The sequence below is a fragment of the Sorex fumeus genome, unplaced genomic scaffold (assembly GCF_029834395.1).
Source record: "Sorex fumeus unplaced genomic scaffold, SorFum_2.1 ptg000026l, whole genome shotgun sequence".
NCBI lineage: Eukaryota > Metazoa > Chordata > Mammalia > Eulipotyphla > Soricidae > Sorex > Sorex fumeus.
The window spans coordinates 16662354-16682385 of NW_026606083.1; the positions used below are offsets into that span (position 1 = coordinate 16662354).

The window sequence follows — 20032 nt, forward strand, 5'->3', positions numbered from 1 at the left end:
CTTATGTTCCAAAAAAGTTAACATTTTCAACATATTTTAGGAGAGCAAAACATTTTAGATTTTTGGTAATCGAATATTTTTTTAATTATAAATGACAATGTAATCATGCTTTCTATAATTTTAACAGAGAAGTCAAATGTACCTTTATTTTGCAACTGTATTATGGGTTTTTTTGGATCTGACTTCTTGCAATAATAGCCCTATAAAATTTCTCTTAATATAAAAATAATTTTCAACTAAAAATTAAAATAGCTTCCTGACACTTCATAATAAAGGAATTTAGAGTGAGAATATTCTATTATATATTCTCCAATTTAGCTAATTATTTATATGTTCATGAAAAAGCTATTCATCTGTTCAAAAAGATTATGAGCACTGAATCTGTGCCAAGTGTTATCACTGGTACAGACTTTGAAACTCTTAGATTTTTTAAAAGAAAAAAAGCTTCTCTATTATAAGTAGGAGGTAAACGTGATGATTATTCTAAATCACAGTGCAATAAAGTTTTAAGGTTCTAGTAACTTCTGATATAAATTGTTTTCAGTTTAGATTATATAGACAAAAACAAACACTGTCCTCCCTTTGTTCATTGATTTGCTTGAGCGGGGCCCAGTAACATCTCCATTTTTTTTTTGATACTTGTTACTGTGTTTGACATATTGATAGACAGGTAGCTTTCCAGGCTCTGCAGTGCAGGTGAGATACTCTCGGTAGCTTCCTGGGCTCTCTGAGAGGGGCGAAGGAATCAAACCCAGCTGGGCCTGGCTGGCTGCATGCAAGGCAAAAGCCCTACCACTGTGCTATTGCTCCAGCCCTCAGCCTTTTGGCTAAGATCAAGTATAGTGTAGCTTATATAATGCAATCTAAATTGTCTATCATCTTTTTCAATTTTTTTGATATTGCCTTTGAAATATTTATGATTTAGTATCTCGATTTGAACATATCCAAATTTAAAACAGAAACCTTTTATCTAACATAGACTTGGAAAATAATATTGTTAGTGCAAAGTAATCTCAAGATTATAATGCATAGTGTATGGCCCTTGATTTTAAAAGGTATCATTTGGTTGGTGAAGATCAAACTATTATCTTGCCCAAGATAGAAGGCTCATTGTGCACTCATTTCACAGAAAAACATGTTCTACCTAAGATGTATTCAGGGAGAATAATTAGGACTATATAGGTCTTGAAACCCATGCTGGGAATGACTGAAGGAAAAGGGAAATTCTGGCATAGATAATTGTAGATGTAGGATCATGAGGGTCTTCTGTCAGCTTTCCTGGGATACCATGTTAGTGAGGTATGAGTTGTTCTGGGTGAACTTAAGGTTCATCATGGAGAAGCATTGACAATACAAATATGGGTCCATGATAAGGACTTTCTTATAATCAGAGCTGCTGCTCAGAGATTCAGATCCTTATCACCAGAGACACTACAGTGCTTCAGAAGACTGGGGCCTAAGACTGCATAGCGGGTATTTGAGTATCCCCCAACAGGTGATTCTCAGATGGTTTGGAGGTTTGTTCTGTCCCTGTCTAGGACATGCTGACTTCTGGCCTCCCACCCACCCAAGTTGTATGTTTCAGAAAGATACAAGAAGGGCAAGTAGAAGTGTTGCTTAAGTTTTGAAGGCATCTTTGTGACTTAGTAACCCAAAGTAGAAAATTAAAATACGTAGCCACCTAACAGCAGAGACTATTATATTTGGAATGGGGAAGACGGGAATTAGCCACTCTATATTAGAATCACTGCCAATAGATGAAACACTTTTTTACTTCTAATCCCTTCTCTTAACTTGGCTCCCTCTGAACTGGATACCCTGTCTCTTCATTCAGGAGGCAGCTTCCACTCAAGTTCAGTCTCACATAGGTCTGTCAGTGGTGCAGCTGATTCATATTCCAGAGAGTGCAAATTTGTTTCACTGAAATAGAACAAAGTGTAAATTCCCAATCTTGAGCAGAAGCAGCTAAGAGGAGAATTGAAGCTACCAGAGTTCCTCCACAAATATCTACTTAAGGAAATACATTGTCATTGAAATTAATAAGGAGCTATAATTATCTGCCTTGCTACACACACACACACACAGGTATATATAGCTCATTAATTGCCTGCATTTTTTTCAATGAACTGTGGATGTAATCAATTTTTCAGTAGCATTTTCATTAACATCAATTTTGTGGAATATTTTATAATGACAAATGATGTGATTTAACAATAAATGCAGATTCCTTGAAATGACAAAACATAGTACTAATGGAAAAATTTAGAGAGTTGGTAGTGGTGGTAACATTAATTTTTGATCTCCCAAAATATTCACATAAAAGCGACAAAAGAGCTGGTTGTCATAACCAAACATATATGGACAATAAAAAGCAAAACAAAACAACAAGTTAAGGGCCCTGTCTGAAATGAGAATTGTCTAGTCAGTTGTGGCCAAGAGACTAAAAAATGCAGAAGGCTAATTTGAGAACAGGAGATGGGAGTTCGTGGAAGCTTATGTCGCAGTTCTAGTCGTCATGAGCTCAAAGGACATAGATGAGACTCTGAAGGGTCTAGGGTAGTGGAGTCCAGAGACTCCTCCAAATTGCTCTGCCTGTGACATGGCTTATAAATAATGAGAGCAGATCAGAAAGATATGCTTTTAAAAGTCTCATAAAAGCTCTAAAGTTGTTATTTCAAATCTAGCTAGAAATCGTTAAGAAAAAGACATGCAAAGGTTGGAGAGAGACTAAAAGGGGTTAGGCTTTTCTTGCATGCCACCAACTGGTTAGACTCTTAGCACAACGTATGACCAGTGTAAAGCCCCCTGAGTACCAGCGTTCACTCCTGCACACAGAGCCAGGAGGAGCCCCTGAGCACTGCTGGGTGTGGCCCCAACCCTCTAGAAGAAAATTATGTAAGATATGAAAGAACATCCACATGATTATAAATTATAAAATGGTGAACATCCACAAGAGTTAGAATTAAAAGAAAAAAATCACTATGGAAATGGGGGAAACATCTAAAGCAACAGGAGAGCAGAAAAAAATACAATTCTTAAAGCCTTAGGATAAACAGAAGGCTAAAAGGAAGTAAATTTAATAATTGAAAGGAACTGAAGCAGAGATAAAAAGGATTTGAGGAATAATGACATTGAAGATTTTTAACAAAGACTCAACGTATCAATAATATAAATGCCTAAAGAAGAAAATGAGAGCAAAAGAAAAATAAATGGCACAAACTACATTTTTAAGTTTCTGATACTGAAGAAAGAGAAATAGAATGTAGATATTGGAAGAACATCCTGTATACCTGAGATTTATTGATTGAAAACAGTCATCATTAAAAGTCTTTCTACTAAAATCACTGGGTGATCTTTAAAGAAAATAGTAAAACAAATCCTTTGTGCATTTTAGACATGTAAGCCAATAAGAATTAAGATAATCATACATGTTTGACAATGGGTTTTTGTGCCAGTTGAAAACCTATTAACTGTTCACAGAAAGAAAATATGATCTAAACTTTTCTATCCAACCAAACCAACATTCCTGGTAACTTTGGTTTTTTTGGATATATTTATAATAATGTGGTTATTCTTTCATATATTATAAATGGCCTGGTAAACTCAGTTGATGTACAGTAATGATCGAAATGTTCTTGGAGCCTTTCCTGAGATATCCTTTAGAGAACAGCTTCAGAGAAACCCAATGACAGAGATCTCATACAAGAATTGGGGAGCTCAAGTCAATCTATGACTCCTCTCAGAACACATCTCAGGCAGTTCTAATATATCACCTTCCCAGGACTACAGTGGACATTTGTGACTGATAAGTAATGGCACAATTAGCAATTACGTATCCCAAGCATTGCCTATCCTGAGCCCATTTGGCACTAGTCATATCTAGAGACATGACTTTACTCTCCAAGAGAATGTGATAAGGGCCACTTTGAAACCAAGTCTTTTCAGAAGGATTGTGCCTTTGACACCCTCCCCTTGCCACCTACCCCCACCCCACCCAACCCCGCTATTCCCCCTTGCCACCAATTACATCCCAGGGAGGCTTCAGTTATATATGGGAAGAAGTTGCCTGCCTACAAGGAATACTTACCTTGACTATTATGTGAAAAATAATATATATTCTACAATTTATTATAACATTAAGCTTTTAAGAACATGGTTATTAACATAGAAAATAGTTACCATCTAGTGAACATAAAACCATGTAAGAAATTGATTAGAATAAAAAATCAGTATCAGTCATTGGTATGTCTGTGTATTGGCAATCATCATAATTCTACTAGAATTTATCTTTGTTTAGGAAAAAAGTTTTCAAAACAAAACAAAAAAAGAAGAAAAGGAACCAGAACACCATTAAAGATGTTGAACAAAAGCCTAATCAAAGGAAAGCTGAGGTTGTAAATATATTTACAGAATAATCAAAAATTTAAAAGTAATGAGACTATTGGAAAAGAGCTTAAATGGCAAAAGTATACAAGAAAAATATGACATAAAAAACTGGAGGAACACATAAGTGAAAGAAAATAAAAATATCTTTTTAAAAACTAGACAATTACACTTCAGGGCTTAAGTTTTACTTACCAACAACATAGATTATGAAGCAGATTATTGTTAAGGAAATCAAAAATTTCACATATATGTTTTTAATAGGAAATGGACTATGGTTTTTCAGTGGAACTTTGATTAAAACAAAATATAAAGACTTATTTTGAGCTTTGCCTTAGTTTACTACTTAGTGAACTTTAATAACAATATGGAAGCTTCAGGAGACAGCTTATCTATCTCATTCACTGCTTTTTATCCCCAAGGACAAGCAATGCTTAGCAAATATTTGCTGAATAAATAGTCTCATCTGAAATAACTCAAGTGGAACTTCAATAAAAAGAATGAGTTGACAGAATGTTGAAAGGAGTAGGAAACTTACGGAAAAATCAGATGTACCGGTTTACAACTTACTATGATGCCTTACCTAGAGAAAAAGAAAATTCTGTTTTCCTGGGGGAAATGTGTGCTTGAAAATATAAAGACTTTAAAGAGCAAATAATCTTCTAAGGTATCCTAGCATATTGATGCATTTAGACACCATTTTATTTGGGGGGAATCTCCCATGTATTCAGGGTGTCCAGGGACCCTGGGGAGTCATGCCCAACCAGGCAGAGAGTTCAGAGGCTGCAATGCCACTGGACCTTGTACTACTTGGGGATTATCCAGGCCACCCAGGCAGTGCTCAGGGGCCACAAGGACCACACCCGGGAGTGTTAGGGAACCATGCAGTGTTAGGAAGCAGGGGTTGTCTGCATGCAATACATGCACCTTAGCTCCCTGCCTGTGCTATCTCTCTGGTCATGCATTCAGACATCTTAAGTGCAGATACTACTGAAATACTATGGAGGACTCATTCACAATATGTTTTACAGACATAAATTAGTATCATTGATTTTAAAAGTACCTTTAAAAATCATTAGCATATATTAGTTATTAAGGCTGGAGGTCAGAGGCTAACAAAGAATCAGTTTTTCACTTTCTTATTTTTTACCTAAGAACACAAATAGCAAAAGCTTGGAAGTAGTTTCTTAAGGACTTCCTTAGTGTATAGTGGGTACAGAACCAGGTACCACTCAAATACCGTGGAAAGAACATAGTGCAAATTTGGCAGACTTTGTATGCATTCAAGCTTTTAACTTGCTAAATTGGTTACTTTTGATCCAGTCCCCAATTTTCCTGTGTAACTAACTGGGAGTTGAAACCAAAGTGATTCTCAAAGCAGCCTTATCATCATAGTGTTAAAAACATGATTTCAAAAAGTGATCAACTGAGCTGGCCAAAGATTGTGTAAATACCAATATTAATTGGCAAGGGTCATATATCTGCCATTTATGCTTTCGTGTATTTATGGGAAGGATTTCATTGTTTTCTCCTACTAACCCCTCAGCAAATGTTGGCAAGTTATCCAAACTGGAGGAAGAAAAAAGGAAGTGATAAATAATTCACAAACTATATTACCCATCCTGGATATAATACCATTGATTGCACAATAAAAGTCATTTTATGATTCTAATTGGTGTATCTCAAACAGATTGCTTTCTTTTTTATTTTTAAAATGTTATAAATGTTGGAGTTATTTCCAAGCCTATAATTTGGCTTGAATAACATCATTAGAATGGTTGTCAGAACTTTCTTTTATTACAGGAGAAATGTCTTGCCCTCTCTACTAAGCTTTTGTGGAAATTACATAAATTTAAAAAAAAAAACCCTGAACATCGCTGTAGGCCCTAATGATTAAACACTTATATATATTACATGAAAACATAATTCTAAATTCATAAATAATACCTTTACAGTTGATTTTGTATAGTTCATATTCCTTCTGTATTATTTTCCTACTTACATGCCATGTCTCTCCCCGTCTCAGGCTCAGGTTATTTTCCAGTCACTCTCTGAATTGCTTTGACCAGAGACAAACATTTCAAAATAAACCAATCAGGTTTCTCACATTAAAAATAAAGGTGGGAGTGGATCAGAGAGATAAATAAAGGCTGGGTGGGAGGCAAGTAGCTATTCCTGGATAGAGTGCTGAGGTCACTGAACACCACCAGCATGACACAGCTGGTCCCCAGCACCTAATGGCGCCAGAAGCAGTACTACATCCTTGGACCCTAGCATGGACCTGCTAGCCTGCTTGGCACTTGTCACTAGGAGTGCTCCCCAACCCACATGAGTACCAGTAGGGAGCCCCTTCCCTCAACAGATACACCTTTATGGCTATTCACTTATGAATGCATTTCCTTAAATGTGATGATTTGCTGTCTGCCTTTTTATTTTTTCTAAAGTTTGTTTTTATTTTATGTAAACATGTATCAATTATATGTGTCATGAAATAATCTGCCAGTCACTGCCGACTGTTAGTATTCTAGTTTGATTTAGAAACATTACCGTAAGTCCCAAGTGAATAGTGCCCTACCTTAGATTTGCTAGCTAGGTCATTGTATTGGTTTATTTCACAATCTTGTGATGTTAAGTTCTCCAATCCTAGGGCAGAAGAGCCCTCAGTATTTACCATCCCAAGGTCTCAGCTAATTAGAGCTTAACCTGCCAATTTCTCTTTGGCCCCACTTAGAAAGGCACTGGTGCCCCATGTCCAAGTAACTTTTATGAACCCAACCTCTTAAGAAACAGGGCCAGTTTGATGTTTGCAGAGAGGGACACTAACTCACATTTGACTATTCTTGGTGCACTTACAACTAGAGTGGCATTGTCTTATCTATTCACCAGGTCTGTATGCAACAGTGAACTTGCTTTCTCACACCCACTGCAAATTACTCTCCATCCAAGTAAATTGATTGTCTAATAGAAAATTATTTCTCTATTTTAGTAAAACACAATCATTTGTGGCAATGTGGTTCAGAAAATTCAGAAAAATTGCCAAATGCAGTATCCACAAACTAAGGTGAAAAATAAAGAAAATTGGAATATGCTCAGCTGATATCATGGAAATTCTTTCAAAGAAATCCACCTGTTTGTGCTGTGCAGTCTCCTGAAAAAAGATCGAAATATCTGAGAGTATAGTTTGGGTAGAACTCACATTCCAGTTTTGTCTGTTGTCTGACATTTATACTTTTATATGGAAATGGACCATGCCTGCTGGTGCTTGGGGATTATTCCTGGCTCTGGGTTTGAGGGCCAACTCCAGTGGTGCTTGGGTGTACTGTGCAACATTAGGAAACAAAACATATTGACATATTACTCTCCCATACTACTCTGAATAAGCATCCTAATTTGGACAATAAATCATATGACTAATCATATTTCTCAGTTTATTCTACATGTGGTGATTATATAAAGCATATAAAAAGGATTACAAAGCTTATATAAAGGATTACAACCAGCCAGCTACTATTTAGTCATAAGAATGAGGAGGTTAATCAAGGGAAATGTCACAAGAGAGGTAGTGTTTGAGATTCTTCGCAACTGATTTGCTTTTCCTAAGCCAAGAAAGAAGCTAGGACATATCATATGGAAGAAAGGTATGTCACAGTTTTACAATGGCATGAAGTCAAGAAAGGGAGAGATGAACCAAAACATTCAACTTTATATTATCCCTAGTGAAGTTTTAGAAATGGCTTGGATGTATGCAGAGGTTAGATGCAACACTTGGAAGAGCTATAAAACACTGAGAATCAGTGATGTGATAAAGAAGCAGAATTTGAAAATGGTGGGGAAAAGAGTTGGAGAAAGCTTGACTATTAGTGAAATACTCCTAAGGGTTTCAAGGCTCTATAGGCAATTCACTTATAAAGTGTCAATAGCTTGGGGTTGAATTAGATTGTTGAAACAGAAATGGAATGAGACTCACAGAAGAGCCAAGTAGATGAAGACAAGTAAACTATTACTTGGGTAACTCTAGAACTTAGTAACTTTTATCTGCCCAAGTTTTTTTTTCAAAAAGGATTTTTCATCAATTCTTTTTGATGCTCAGTACTCCCCAATGAGGTCAATAAACACAAGCATTATCACCCTCTTCCTGATTTTGCAGAAAAGATTCTAACATTAAAACAATTTTCTGAAACTCCTATAGGTACTTAAGAGTAAAGATGGGTGAGAATGTCTGTTTATTTGCATTGAATGTATGGGATAAAGAAGAAATCAAATATAACTCCATGAAACAAAATTTTAGAAACTGGTCATTGAAATTTTCTAGTGACCAAATTAGCAACTTTGAAAGCAAAGTTGATTTGGAAAAGAAAACAAAGGGAAGGATTTTTTTAGTATTTTTTAAAATTTTATTAGTGAAACACCATGAGGTACATTTGTAGAATTACAAATTTTTGTGCTTGAGTTTCAGTTATACAGCAATCTAGTACCCATCCCTCCACCAGTGCCCATTCTCCACTACTAATGATTCCAGTATCCACCCCCACCCCACCCTATCCCACCCCGCCTCTGTGCAGGGCATTCCCTTTTGTTCTCTCTCTCCTTTTAGGTGCTGTGGTTTGCAAAACAGGCATTGAGTGGCAATCATGTTCTGTCTATAGTCTACTTTCAGCATGCATTTCCCATCCTGGGAGGATCCTCCCAACACCCTTAACTTGGTGCTCCCTTCTCTATCTAAATTGCCTTTTCCCCCAGCACGTGCAGCTGGCCTCCAAGTCATGGAGTGAACCTCCTCGTACTTATCTCGACTATTCTTGGGTGTTAGTCTCCCATTTTGTTACTTTATATTCCCCAGATAAATGCAATCTTTCTGTGTCTGTCCCTCTCTTTCTGACTCATTTCACTTAGCATGATACTTTCCATGTAGTACCACTTGTATGTAAATTTCATGACTTCATCTTTTCTAACAGCTGCATAGTATTCCATTGTGTAGATGTACCAAAGTTTCTTTAACCAGTCATCTGTTCTCGGGCACTTGGGATTTTTCCAGATTTTGGCTATTGTAAATAGTGCAGCAATGAACATAGAAGTGCAGATGTCATTTCGACTATACTTTTTTTTGCTTCTCCAGGATATATTCCAGGGAGTGGTATTGCTGGGTAAAATGAGAGCTCAGTTTCTAATTTTTTGAGAATCATTCATACTGTTTTCTAAAAGGGCTGAACCAGTCAGCATTCCCACCAACAGTGAGGGAGAATCCCTTTCTCCTCACATTCGCACCAACACTGGTTGCTTTTGTTCTTTTGGATGTGGGCCAATCTCTCTGGTATGAGATGATATCTCGTTGTTTTGATCTGCATCTTCCTGATGATTAATGATGTAGAGCATTTTCTCATATGCCTTTTAGTCATTCGGATTTCTTCTTTGAGAAAGTTTCTGTTCATTTCATCACTCCATTTTTGATGGGATTGGTTTTTTTTTTTCCTATGGAGCTCAAACAGAGCTTTGTATATCTTTGATATCACCCCCTTATCGGATGGGTATTGGATGAATATCATTTCCATTCTGTAGATTGTCTTTGTATTTTGGTCACTGTATCTTTTGCAGTGCAGAAGCTTCTTAGTTTAAGATAGTCCCGTAACAAAGGGAAGGATTTTGAGAGTTTTGGGTTTGAGCTTCTGGTCAAATTGCAAAGGAAACTCTCAAAAAAAAAAAACTGAAGAAAAGAAATGGATTAAGGTAAAGCAGTGAAGTGAAAAACTGCAGTAATTACAATCATGAAATCCCAGAGAAAAACACCACTAAGGGGAGGAGAGAGGTCAGAGCACCCATTAAATAATAAATAAATAAATATAACTTAAGACACATTCACATTCACGTTTAGTGGCTGTAAACCAGGTGAGGGGCAAGTTTTTTGAGGGAACAGCAAAAATGCAATCAAGAGAATTTACCGTCATAGAAATCCAGCAAAGGGGAGGGCGGGGTCAAGTATGAGGTCAGTGTTTCAAAGCTTTCAAAACCAGGAATTCTTAAGCAGTTTTTCTACTTATAAACCCTTTCCACAGCATTTAAACAACAGGGCAAGTGCACTACCACAATCGCCTTGGATTCATTACATGGTTGAATTTGCATTAATTTTTGGTCATTGCAAGTTCAAAAACCTTTCAATATTATTAAAATTTTCTGCAACCCCACTTTAAAACCCCATATGAGGTTCTGAGCTACAGTTTCAAAGGATAGATCCTAGAAAAGTTACAGATAAATGTAGCCACATTTTTGTGTAGCTCAACACAAAAATGTTAATTTTAAAATACATACATCCCTGTGTTTGTTATAGAACTTATTACAATAACCAGGATATGAAGCAAACCAAATTCCAACAACAGATAAATGGATAAAAATATCATACTATATGAACACAATGGAATACTATACAGACATAGCACTGTAGCACTGTTAACCCATTGTTCATCGATTTGCTCAAGCAGGCACCAGTAATGTCTCCATTGTGAGACTTGTTACTGTTTTTGGCATATCGAATATGCCACAGGGAGCTTGCCAGGCTCTGCCGTGCAGGACGAATACTCTCAGTAGCTTGCCGGGCTCTCTGAGAGGGATGGAGGAATTGAAACTGGATCAGCTGTGTGCAAGGCAAACGCCCTACATGCTGTGCTATCACTCCAGCCCTCACTACAACTTCTTAAAATTTTTTAAATTATTATTTAATTATAATCATTTTAATTATTATTTAATTATAATTATTTAGGTAGCATGGTTATAATAGCGTTAACATTGATGGTTTTGATGTACACAATCACTGCATCCCACCAAGACCACCAAAGTGCCCAGAACCTCCACCTCTGTCTTATGTGATGCAAAGTGAACTGTCACCCCAGAAGCAAATAGGCACAGCTACAAACAGTCATTCGTTTATATCAGCTTGCAAGTTTCAACACAAAGCCCATGCATTTAATTATAGTTATGTTCAACCCAATAAAAAGACATATTTTAACTAAAATTTTAAAAAGGATAAAAAAATTTTAGTAAGACTGAAGTTTAGTTTTAAAGCATTTCTCATTGTTTATCTTCCAATTTAATTGGTGTCCTGTATATTTATTTGCTAAATTCAGTATCCTAAACAAATCAGTTGTTAAGAAAAACACCACCAACTTGACAGAAAATAAGGAGAAAATGAATAATTTTCATTTAGAAGTATAAAGAAAACAGGATTTTCCCTGGGAAGTCTCTTATCAAAGGTAGATATAGAAAGTACAACCCCCTGACCCAGCTCTCGGAACACACCTCCACTTCCCACTATGGGTCTGTAACACACACCAAGAGGGAAGAGTTCACTGGTTTCTCTCTCACCCACTTTTAAAGATTGGTCCTATTGATTATGAAGTGTGCTATGAATCGGTGCAGCTGTATCCTAGGACCTCACTTGTTGACTGAGTTTGGCCCCCGACCTAGAAGAATAGTATCTATTTTTAGTTTGGGAGGTGGATTGTTTGTTTGCTTTAAAAAGGAAAAAAAAAACCAACTTCATTGATCGAAGTCCTATGATTTACAGTACTGTTGGTGGTGTTTTCCCATGCAGAGAATTCAAATATGCCCACCTCCCTCCCACAAGGACCTCAAGACCCTTCCCTTTTAACCACCCTGCCACCAAAATCAATTGTGTGTTTCTCCTGCCTTTGGCCCTTCATTGCTATATTCTTGTGTTTTCAACCCTACATACGAGTGAGATCGGTCTCTATCTGTATTTTAACATCATCCCCTGGTGCATGCACAGTCAAGATTCACATTTCATTCCATAGCTTCCAACATAGTGCTCTGAGAAGGGGTGGGAGTCATAGGCTCTCTTTGGGCTCATGAGCCTGTAAGGGTTTGGGGCGTCTCCATCACAATTAAGAGAGACCTACCATTTCCCAGTCATGTGATTGGCCTTCCAGGTCACCTTGCCTTGGGACAAAAGGTCTGTGGTGGAAACATTTTATTTGTCAGTGTAATCACAAAAGGTGAAGAAAGAAGTATGAAAAGTATTATCCAGTACACTTATTTTCCAGATGGGGAAATCAAGAAACAAAGCGAGCAGGTCACATTCCCAGAGCTCTGTGCTGGGGAGGGACAGAATAGGGATGCTGGGTCGTCACCCCAACCTCTTTCCACTGTTCACCAGAAAAAAGCAGCCAACACTGTAGAAATTCCCAGACCATTGGCAATGTGCCAGGTGGCAGCATGTAGCCCTTCTGGCCGGGCCTTCAAAGTTCAAGCAAGACCCTTTCCTCTAAGAGCTCCTTTCAGGGGTTCAACTGACCCATCCCAGGCACCATCTGCTGCTCCTCCATGCTGGAGGACTGTGCAGCTGCACCTCTGTGTCCACTGCTGAGTGAGGGGACCTGCAGGTTTCTTTGCGGATGTTTCAGCTCATTATTGCCACAGACCACAGAGACCGAGCCGGATGACTGCAGCTGGCTCATGGCACAGAACGATTAATTAGAGAGAATGCCTGCCTTCGTGGCCACCCTGTGCCATCCTGTCTGTGCGAACATTTACTTCTGAATGTGATTAATCACAGGAATAATTCTCAGAAATGAAATCAAGAGATCACCCACTCAGCGCACCTAGGAACATTTTAAAGCTCTACATCATGAATCTCTGCAATGAATTAACATTACAGTCTGGTTTGAATCTTTCCATTTTCAGCATACATCCTGCTCTGTTAGCAAGTGACCCCGTGTACCCCCTCTCCACAATAACCCCCCCTTCAGCCCCATCAGTTCCTGTAACATTTTGAATTAACCATTCTAAAAAGAACAGATTTGAAATGTCTGAAAACCAAGAATGGAAAATGAGTGCCTCATTGTGAATATCACACTTTGTGTGCTGAGCCTGACACTATGTTTTTTCTAAAGATTTTCATCAACTTTTAGATAATTTAGCCCCAGTATTCAAGATTTTTCCATGAGAACTAAGCTCTCGAAAATTTCCTTATAATTCTAGAAATGGTATTCTTTCAAGAAGAAATCTTGGAACTACTTCAGACTGACCTAGAAAAATAATTTCTGTTAGCATTCATTTCTACTGATATCCCTAAACTTTAGAATCCTAACAGTTGAAGGAGGAACAAAGATCAGAGGAACAAAATACCGAATTTAGTAAACGATCATTTCCCTCTACCCCAACATTGAAGTCATACATAAATGAGTACAAACATTCCAGTATTTCAGTCCAGAGCATAAAATATACAGGGAATATTTTTCACAGGAAGAGTCATCAACATCTTCCTCGCCTGCCTTTTCATGAATGTCCCTGCCACACTCTACTTTTATATGCTGTTACCAACATGTGCTGGCTCGTGGGATCCTTGCAATCTGGCCCCACAGTCCAGGGAAGCCTCAGAAAGAACTGACAGTACCTCCGTGGCGGTGCTAATGCAGGGTTTGGACTGGGGCAGTAAGGGCTGCAGAATCCCAGCTGTAAAATAGCTAAATCCAAAGTTGGGGCTATCGTGAGCACTGTGTGGCTTTCTGACAAAGAGCCATGACTCTGAGTTTCAGTGACTGTCTCCCTAAAAATGCTCAGTACATGTCCAAGGGTGATGAGTTTCAGTACCAACAAAGATTTCCCAGGCTGCTGTTCAGCACTCTTTTTTTTTTTTGGACTTTTTGGGTCATACCCGGTGATGCACAGGGGTTACTCCTGGCTCTGCACTCAGGAGTCACCCCTGGCGATGCTCAGGGGACCATATGGGATGCTGGGAATCAAACCTGGGTCGGCCGCATGCAAGGCAAACGCCCTACCTGCTGTGCTATCACTCCAGCCCCCCTGCTGTTCAGCACTCTTAGATTTTAGCTGCTTCTTTGGAAAACTAAGGATAATTCAGTTCCTCTCCCCTCTGTGGACCTAATCAGCTAATTAGTATCAAGCATTTTGACCACGTAATGTTCAAAGGAAAGTTGAGTTACTAGTTTGTAGCATGCAATTGTAGTTGTTAGCATTACTAGTTGGTAGAATGCAATTACCTGGACTGATATTGTTCCAGAAAGGAAAGCTCACACACATCCCCACCTGATGTGAAAACTCTTCTTACAGCCATTAATCACAGACGAAGCAAAGTAATTGGCAAGTTGAGAAAGCTGCCAAATGCCAGTAAATCTACACACATAGTTAATGTCATTCACATTAAAATTCTTTGGACAGAAAGACACTTTCTTCAATATTTATTGTCTTATTTACTCCAAAATTGCAAGCACTCTGATAAATGGAGTTATAGTGTCTCATAGCACATGACTGTGAAATGCATCCTGGTGCCTTTTGCGTCCATAACTTAATAATTAATTTTAGCACTTATGTTTGTAAACCACAAGAGGTTCCTTTGATGAATGCAGTACAGGAGAGAAACAGGCTCTTTGGTCAATGCATATAGCATTTATTTTAGGTATATTTTCTCTGATGGTGGAATCTGTTTCAGAGAATGACATCTGTTCATTTTCAAGCACAAAACATCACATGGGAAGTATTAGCTGAACAAATAATTTCTCAAGATCTTATGGTGTTTTTTTGTTTGGTTATTCACTAGCAAATCTAGCACCTAATTCAAAATAGACTTTTAAGAACTGTATAGAAGTTTATAACCTTATGTGCATTTTGAGTGAATTAATAAGGAAAAAATGGAGTGATTCCCTGATTAACTCCTAGAGAAAAGAATGTGAATGTGCTTAGATAATAAGACTTATTTGTCTATTATACTTCAGTTTTTCCTAGTTATCCTTGGAAGCTTACAAAGTTCTTTTAGACAAAATAGCCATGAATCCTGACAAGCTTCTTCCCTTTTAAGAAGCTCTCAGTTCCATGGAGACAGGTATGGCTAATGTACTCTCTTATGTCAGGGATCAGTAGTGCCATATTGGAGAGTAGATCATCCTGACCCTGCTGGCAAGGAGAGATCATTTACTGTGTTGGCTATGTTTAATCCAGAAGTTAATGTAGTCATTCAGCTCATGGAGTTCTCTGATGGTGTGACCATCACTCACCACTGTGCTATTCACTGTCTCTGCATCTTCTATTTCAGAGGCGCCCAAGCAGATGGCCTGCAATGAAGTTTCGAAGAGGTTCTGGCCACCCTGCCTATGCTGAAGTTGAACCAGTTGGAGAGAAAGAAGGTTTCATTGTTTCAGAGCAGTGCTAAAACTCTGAGGACAGAACAGCACCAGTGCTGGCTTACAGGTGTTCAGACTACAATTTTGCCTATACATAAACACACACACACACACACACACACACACACACACACACACACACACACACACAGGAGCCCTAAGCTGCTGTAGCCTGAAGGAGATGAGATTTCTGGACAAGCTTAATGCACCCAGAAAGGGTAAAAGAAAAACTAAAACTTCAACAAGATACCATTTACCACTGAACATAGAATTCCCTAGTGGAATGACACTTACGGTTCACCTAGAACATTCTCCTGGGGACTTACAAGAAGATCATAATGCTATTGGCTTAGATGCAGGGTTGCAAAAGGATGGAGTGGGAGATGGGGAAAGAGCAACACTAAAGCTTTAGTTCTTGAGGGATCTACAGCTTTTGGCTCAGACACTCTTCTTTGATCTCTTAATGGTATAACTATTCCAAAGCCTGAACCCTTTCTCTCAAAAGAGCAATGATGAATGTGTTGAGATGGCTGAGAAAAAAGAGCTCACGCAGGAGCAAAAGACAAAGTGAGAGATTTTCTATCTTATCACCTGATGCATGGCCAACAGATTTCATTTTTTTCTGGTCAGATCTACCTGTTCCAACAAGTCCATTTCATGACAAAGACCAATCTTGACCTGTACAAAGGTGCAAAGGTTAACTCCCTTTTCCGTGTTCACGGGGCCCTATTCTGAGCTCTGTTGGTTTTTCTAAACTCTCAGCTTGGGGGTAGGAAGATGGGGAGGTCACAGAGGCTCAGGGCTCAATGCCTGTGGATAAAAATGACTTGACTGGCTGTGGAACATCGCCTCCTCTCCCTTTCTGCCAAGTCCAATGAAGCCACAATTGCTCTGGCTGAGGAAGCAAATAGAATCAATATGAAGAGTTTCTTTATTGTTTTTGAAGCAAAAATACTAAGGAATTCTTAACAGAATGGGTTTTTGTGTTTGGTCAATTTTTTCTTTTTTATTTTCTTTAAATCTTTTAATACTAAAGCCCCATTTCATTGTGGATTCCTGCCTAAGAAGCCATTCAAGTCAAGCTTTCCCTGGTGATAAAAAGAATGAAAGAACCCTGCTGGCTCATACAGTCATTTTCTTTAAAGCACATAGTAGTTACATAAATATATATATAAATATATTTTTGTTTATAACTAACACAAGGCAGGCTCTTGTGACTCTGAGTGCATTTTGTCCTCAAGACAAAACCAATGCAAGCTGCATTATTGCATACTTCCATAGAGTTGTAAAATAATCCTTAATATTAGAATATTTTTATGCCACTCAGCAAACATGGCTCAATTGGTTGCAGGGTCAATCACTTTCCTGCCATTTGAGCCACTCTTTTATTCAGTCCGATCCCTTCCCTCCCTGACTAAATAGTGCAGATGCAAAAACTCATTAGCTAGTTGTCATTTGTCCTGTAATCGCAACCCAGATTTTGAAATGTCCCCATGAATGAAGAAAGGGAAAGTATTCTCTGAGAGGCAAATAGCTAATCTTACAGTAAGCTCCTAAAGGTAAAATCCAGGTACTGTGTGTGTATAATTCCATCAACATCTCACTAGATGAGATTCACATTCTGTGCCAAGATGCTGTTGGTTCTTATAGACACAGTGTCCAATATTTGCAGATTCAGGTATTAAGAAGCAGCAATGTCTCCTAAATAGCACTTTACTAACTGCTTAGCATCTGTACACAGTGTCTACATTGAACGACATTAGTTCACTAACCACATATTATATTTTATCTTCACAATTGTCTGATGTAAACTCATGCCATTCTCCATCCATATATTTTGCTTTACTTTTTTAAATACCTGGTGAGGGTGATCATTTTTTTCTAATCTGCCTAGTTATAATTGCAAACAAACTGACAAGCAAGATGATTGAAGGATGTGATGACAATCTTTCTGCTGTAGCTACGTTCAGTTTATAGGAAATACCCCAACTTATTTGTCATGAAGTAGGTGTGCTCAGATAGCAATAATCAAATGACTTGCCAATCTATCTGGTGCAACTGGTATTCTGAAAAGACATATGGACATATAGACGATTCCTATTAGGATAAGAGGATGCTACTCTCACTAGCTTTCATGGTAGGCGTGGCTTCCAATAGCAGTTTGATTGACAGTTACATAAATCTATATAATTTTCATAAATCCTACACATATATCCAACTCCTTACACAATTCTTTGAAATAATCATGTTATTTTTACACCCTTCAGAGCTCAACTTCCATTTATGATTCAAAAGAAATGGAAATTTTGTTAAAAATGTATAACTCTCTGAATTTTTGCGTGGATGAAAATACCTAGTAAGAGAAAGTGTTTTGAAAGGATAAAGACTGCTGAATATGGAGAAATTTTGTAACCCAACTAGGAGTTAAAGGTAGTAAGTCCCTGTTGTATATGAAACTTTTAGTGATACAGGGGAAAACTGAATTTGTTGTTTTGGTGAAACTTTTGTACTATTCTATATTTTTGGTTTGTTCTTGGTGCCCATTTACTACAAAAAGCAAACACACAAAGTTTCTGGAAACTCGAAATAGCTGCTGACACTTTAGACTTTATGTATATTAAGTATTAGAAAAACAGCATCTGTAATGTTCTTCATATGCTATGACAGGGTAAAGAGAAAATCATGATAACAATTTAAAAAACTAAAACTTAAGAGCCAAGGAACATCTAAAATTCTGGGAAAATCAGACAAATGGTGCTACAGAAGAAGTTAGTTATTTCATCTGAATTATTTGTAAAAATATTAAATAATTTGATAAAGTTACTTAAAAATTAAGAAGACTATCTAAACCAGTCAGTTGGCATCAACCCCAGTATTGGTTTACTTATGTAAGGTTTGGACTTTAGTTTGAATTAAAAAATTGAAAATTAAGAATCAATGATGCAGTATAATTTTACTCCCCGCCCTTGATCATTGTAGTTTGAGATACCTGTACCATTTGCAAATCTCCTTCATATATGGCTTCTTAGAACTGTATTGTCCGATATTATTTCCACCAGCTACGTGTGGCCATTTAAATTTTTCAAATAAAAATTTTAAAAATTCAGTTATTTGGTCACATGGATAACATGTGCCCTGTGACTGCCGTATTGGACATCACAGAATATTTGCATCATCAGGCAGCTTCTCTCATGCAGGTGCTTGGAGGTGCCTCCTTTGAATTCCATCTCCTTAAAGAAGAAGAACAAGAACAAGGAAAAGAGAAGCTTCTATCATTCTCAGGCATATCTAGGTATTTTTTGATCTCAGACAAGTAGCTTGGCATCATGAAAAGAGTATCAGCTAACAGCTTTGAGTCTATACTCTGTTACTTTGGGAAACTCACTTTAACCTCCATAAGTCTCAACTTGCAATTTTGAAAAATAAAAATATTTTTGTCCTGTCTTTCTTGCAAAGTTGTTATTGTGCAGATTGCCTGAAGGTGCGCAAGTCTGGCTGTCCCCGGGTCTCACCCCTGGACAGTACTTCTCTTGCTCTGGAAGTAGCACATGTTTGTACTCAGAAGAAGCAAAGTCTGCCAGCTTAAAAGTACTGAGACATCATCAAATCAATACATGTCTTGAAAAAAATGCCAAAAGAGAATACACTTAAAATAGCATAATTATTCAAATTTCTGTCTTCCCCCAACTCAATGTCTTTTTCTTAATTATTTTCTCTACTTAATTCTTTTCTCCATTTTCTCAACTCTCTCTGCCATAGTAAGACCCCATGTGTGCATCCCTGCTATCCCACCGTGTTCTTTACCAAGAGTCAAGGGAGGTCCAGGCTCCTCTTTAGAGGAAAACACTCAAATCCTTCTGAAATATTTCTCTAAACCCTATAACTCAAACATGATACAAAGGCCACATTAAGATATGAAAATATGTGGAACTTAATTTTATGTTGAAGTTTGTAAATGTAGACTTTAAGAAAGGAAGAACACAAAGTAGTTACTTTGAATTATGTGAATACACAGGTAACATTCTCAAATTAATGTAAGTTATTATATTTGAGCAAAAACATGTTAATTCACTCTTCGTGAGTGAATAGTTAACTGGTAATGTGCCAACCCCACCCGATTCCCATCTGACAAGTTTTCGCTAGAGCCCATATCTTGTTTCTAGACACTTCCATGATAAGAAATTAATATTTGTATGCTACTAACTGATAAAAAGAGATTGTGGTTATGGTTTCTCGCCCCCTGTGAAATGTCATTTTGCATTGTATTTCTTCAGAAGTTTTTAGACGGTTTACAAAAAACATGCTTTGCTCAGTCCAAGTGTTTTGGAATTAGCATCTCCTTTTAAGTGTTTTAAGTTTGTAAGTAACTCTAAGTACATACTCTCGCTTTTTCTTTCCCACCATCCTTCATTTTGGGCATCAACATTATGTGCCATAATCATCAGAGATCATCTACTGCAAGTCCTTTATTTAACAGAGGAGGAAATTAAGGCACTGACATA

The 20032-nt window shown here is 37.7% G+C and overlaps 1 protein-coding gene across 1 annotated transcript in view; it reads left to right on the forward strand.

The window, feature by feature from the left end:
- Positions 1 to 19231, forward strand: part of PLXDC2 (plexin domain containing 2) — a 436027-nt gene extending 416796 nt beyond the window's left edge. Inside the window, exon 14 of the mRNA XM_056114593.1 lies at positions 15443 to 19231. Coding sequence (XP_055970568.1) covers positions 15443 to 15559 — 117 coding nt within the window. The 3' untranslated portion in view covers positions 15560 to 19231. The remainder of the gene's footprint in view (positions 1 to 15442) is intronic.
- Positions 19232 to 20032: the final 801 nt, after the last annotated feature.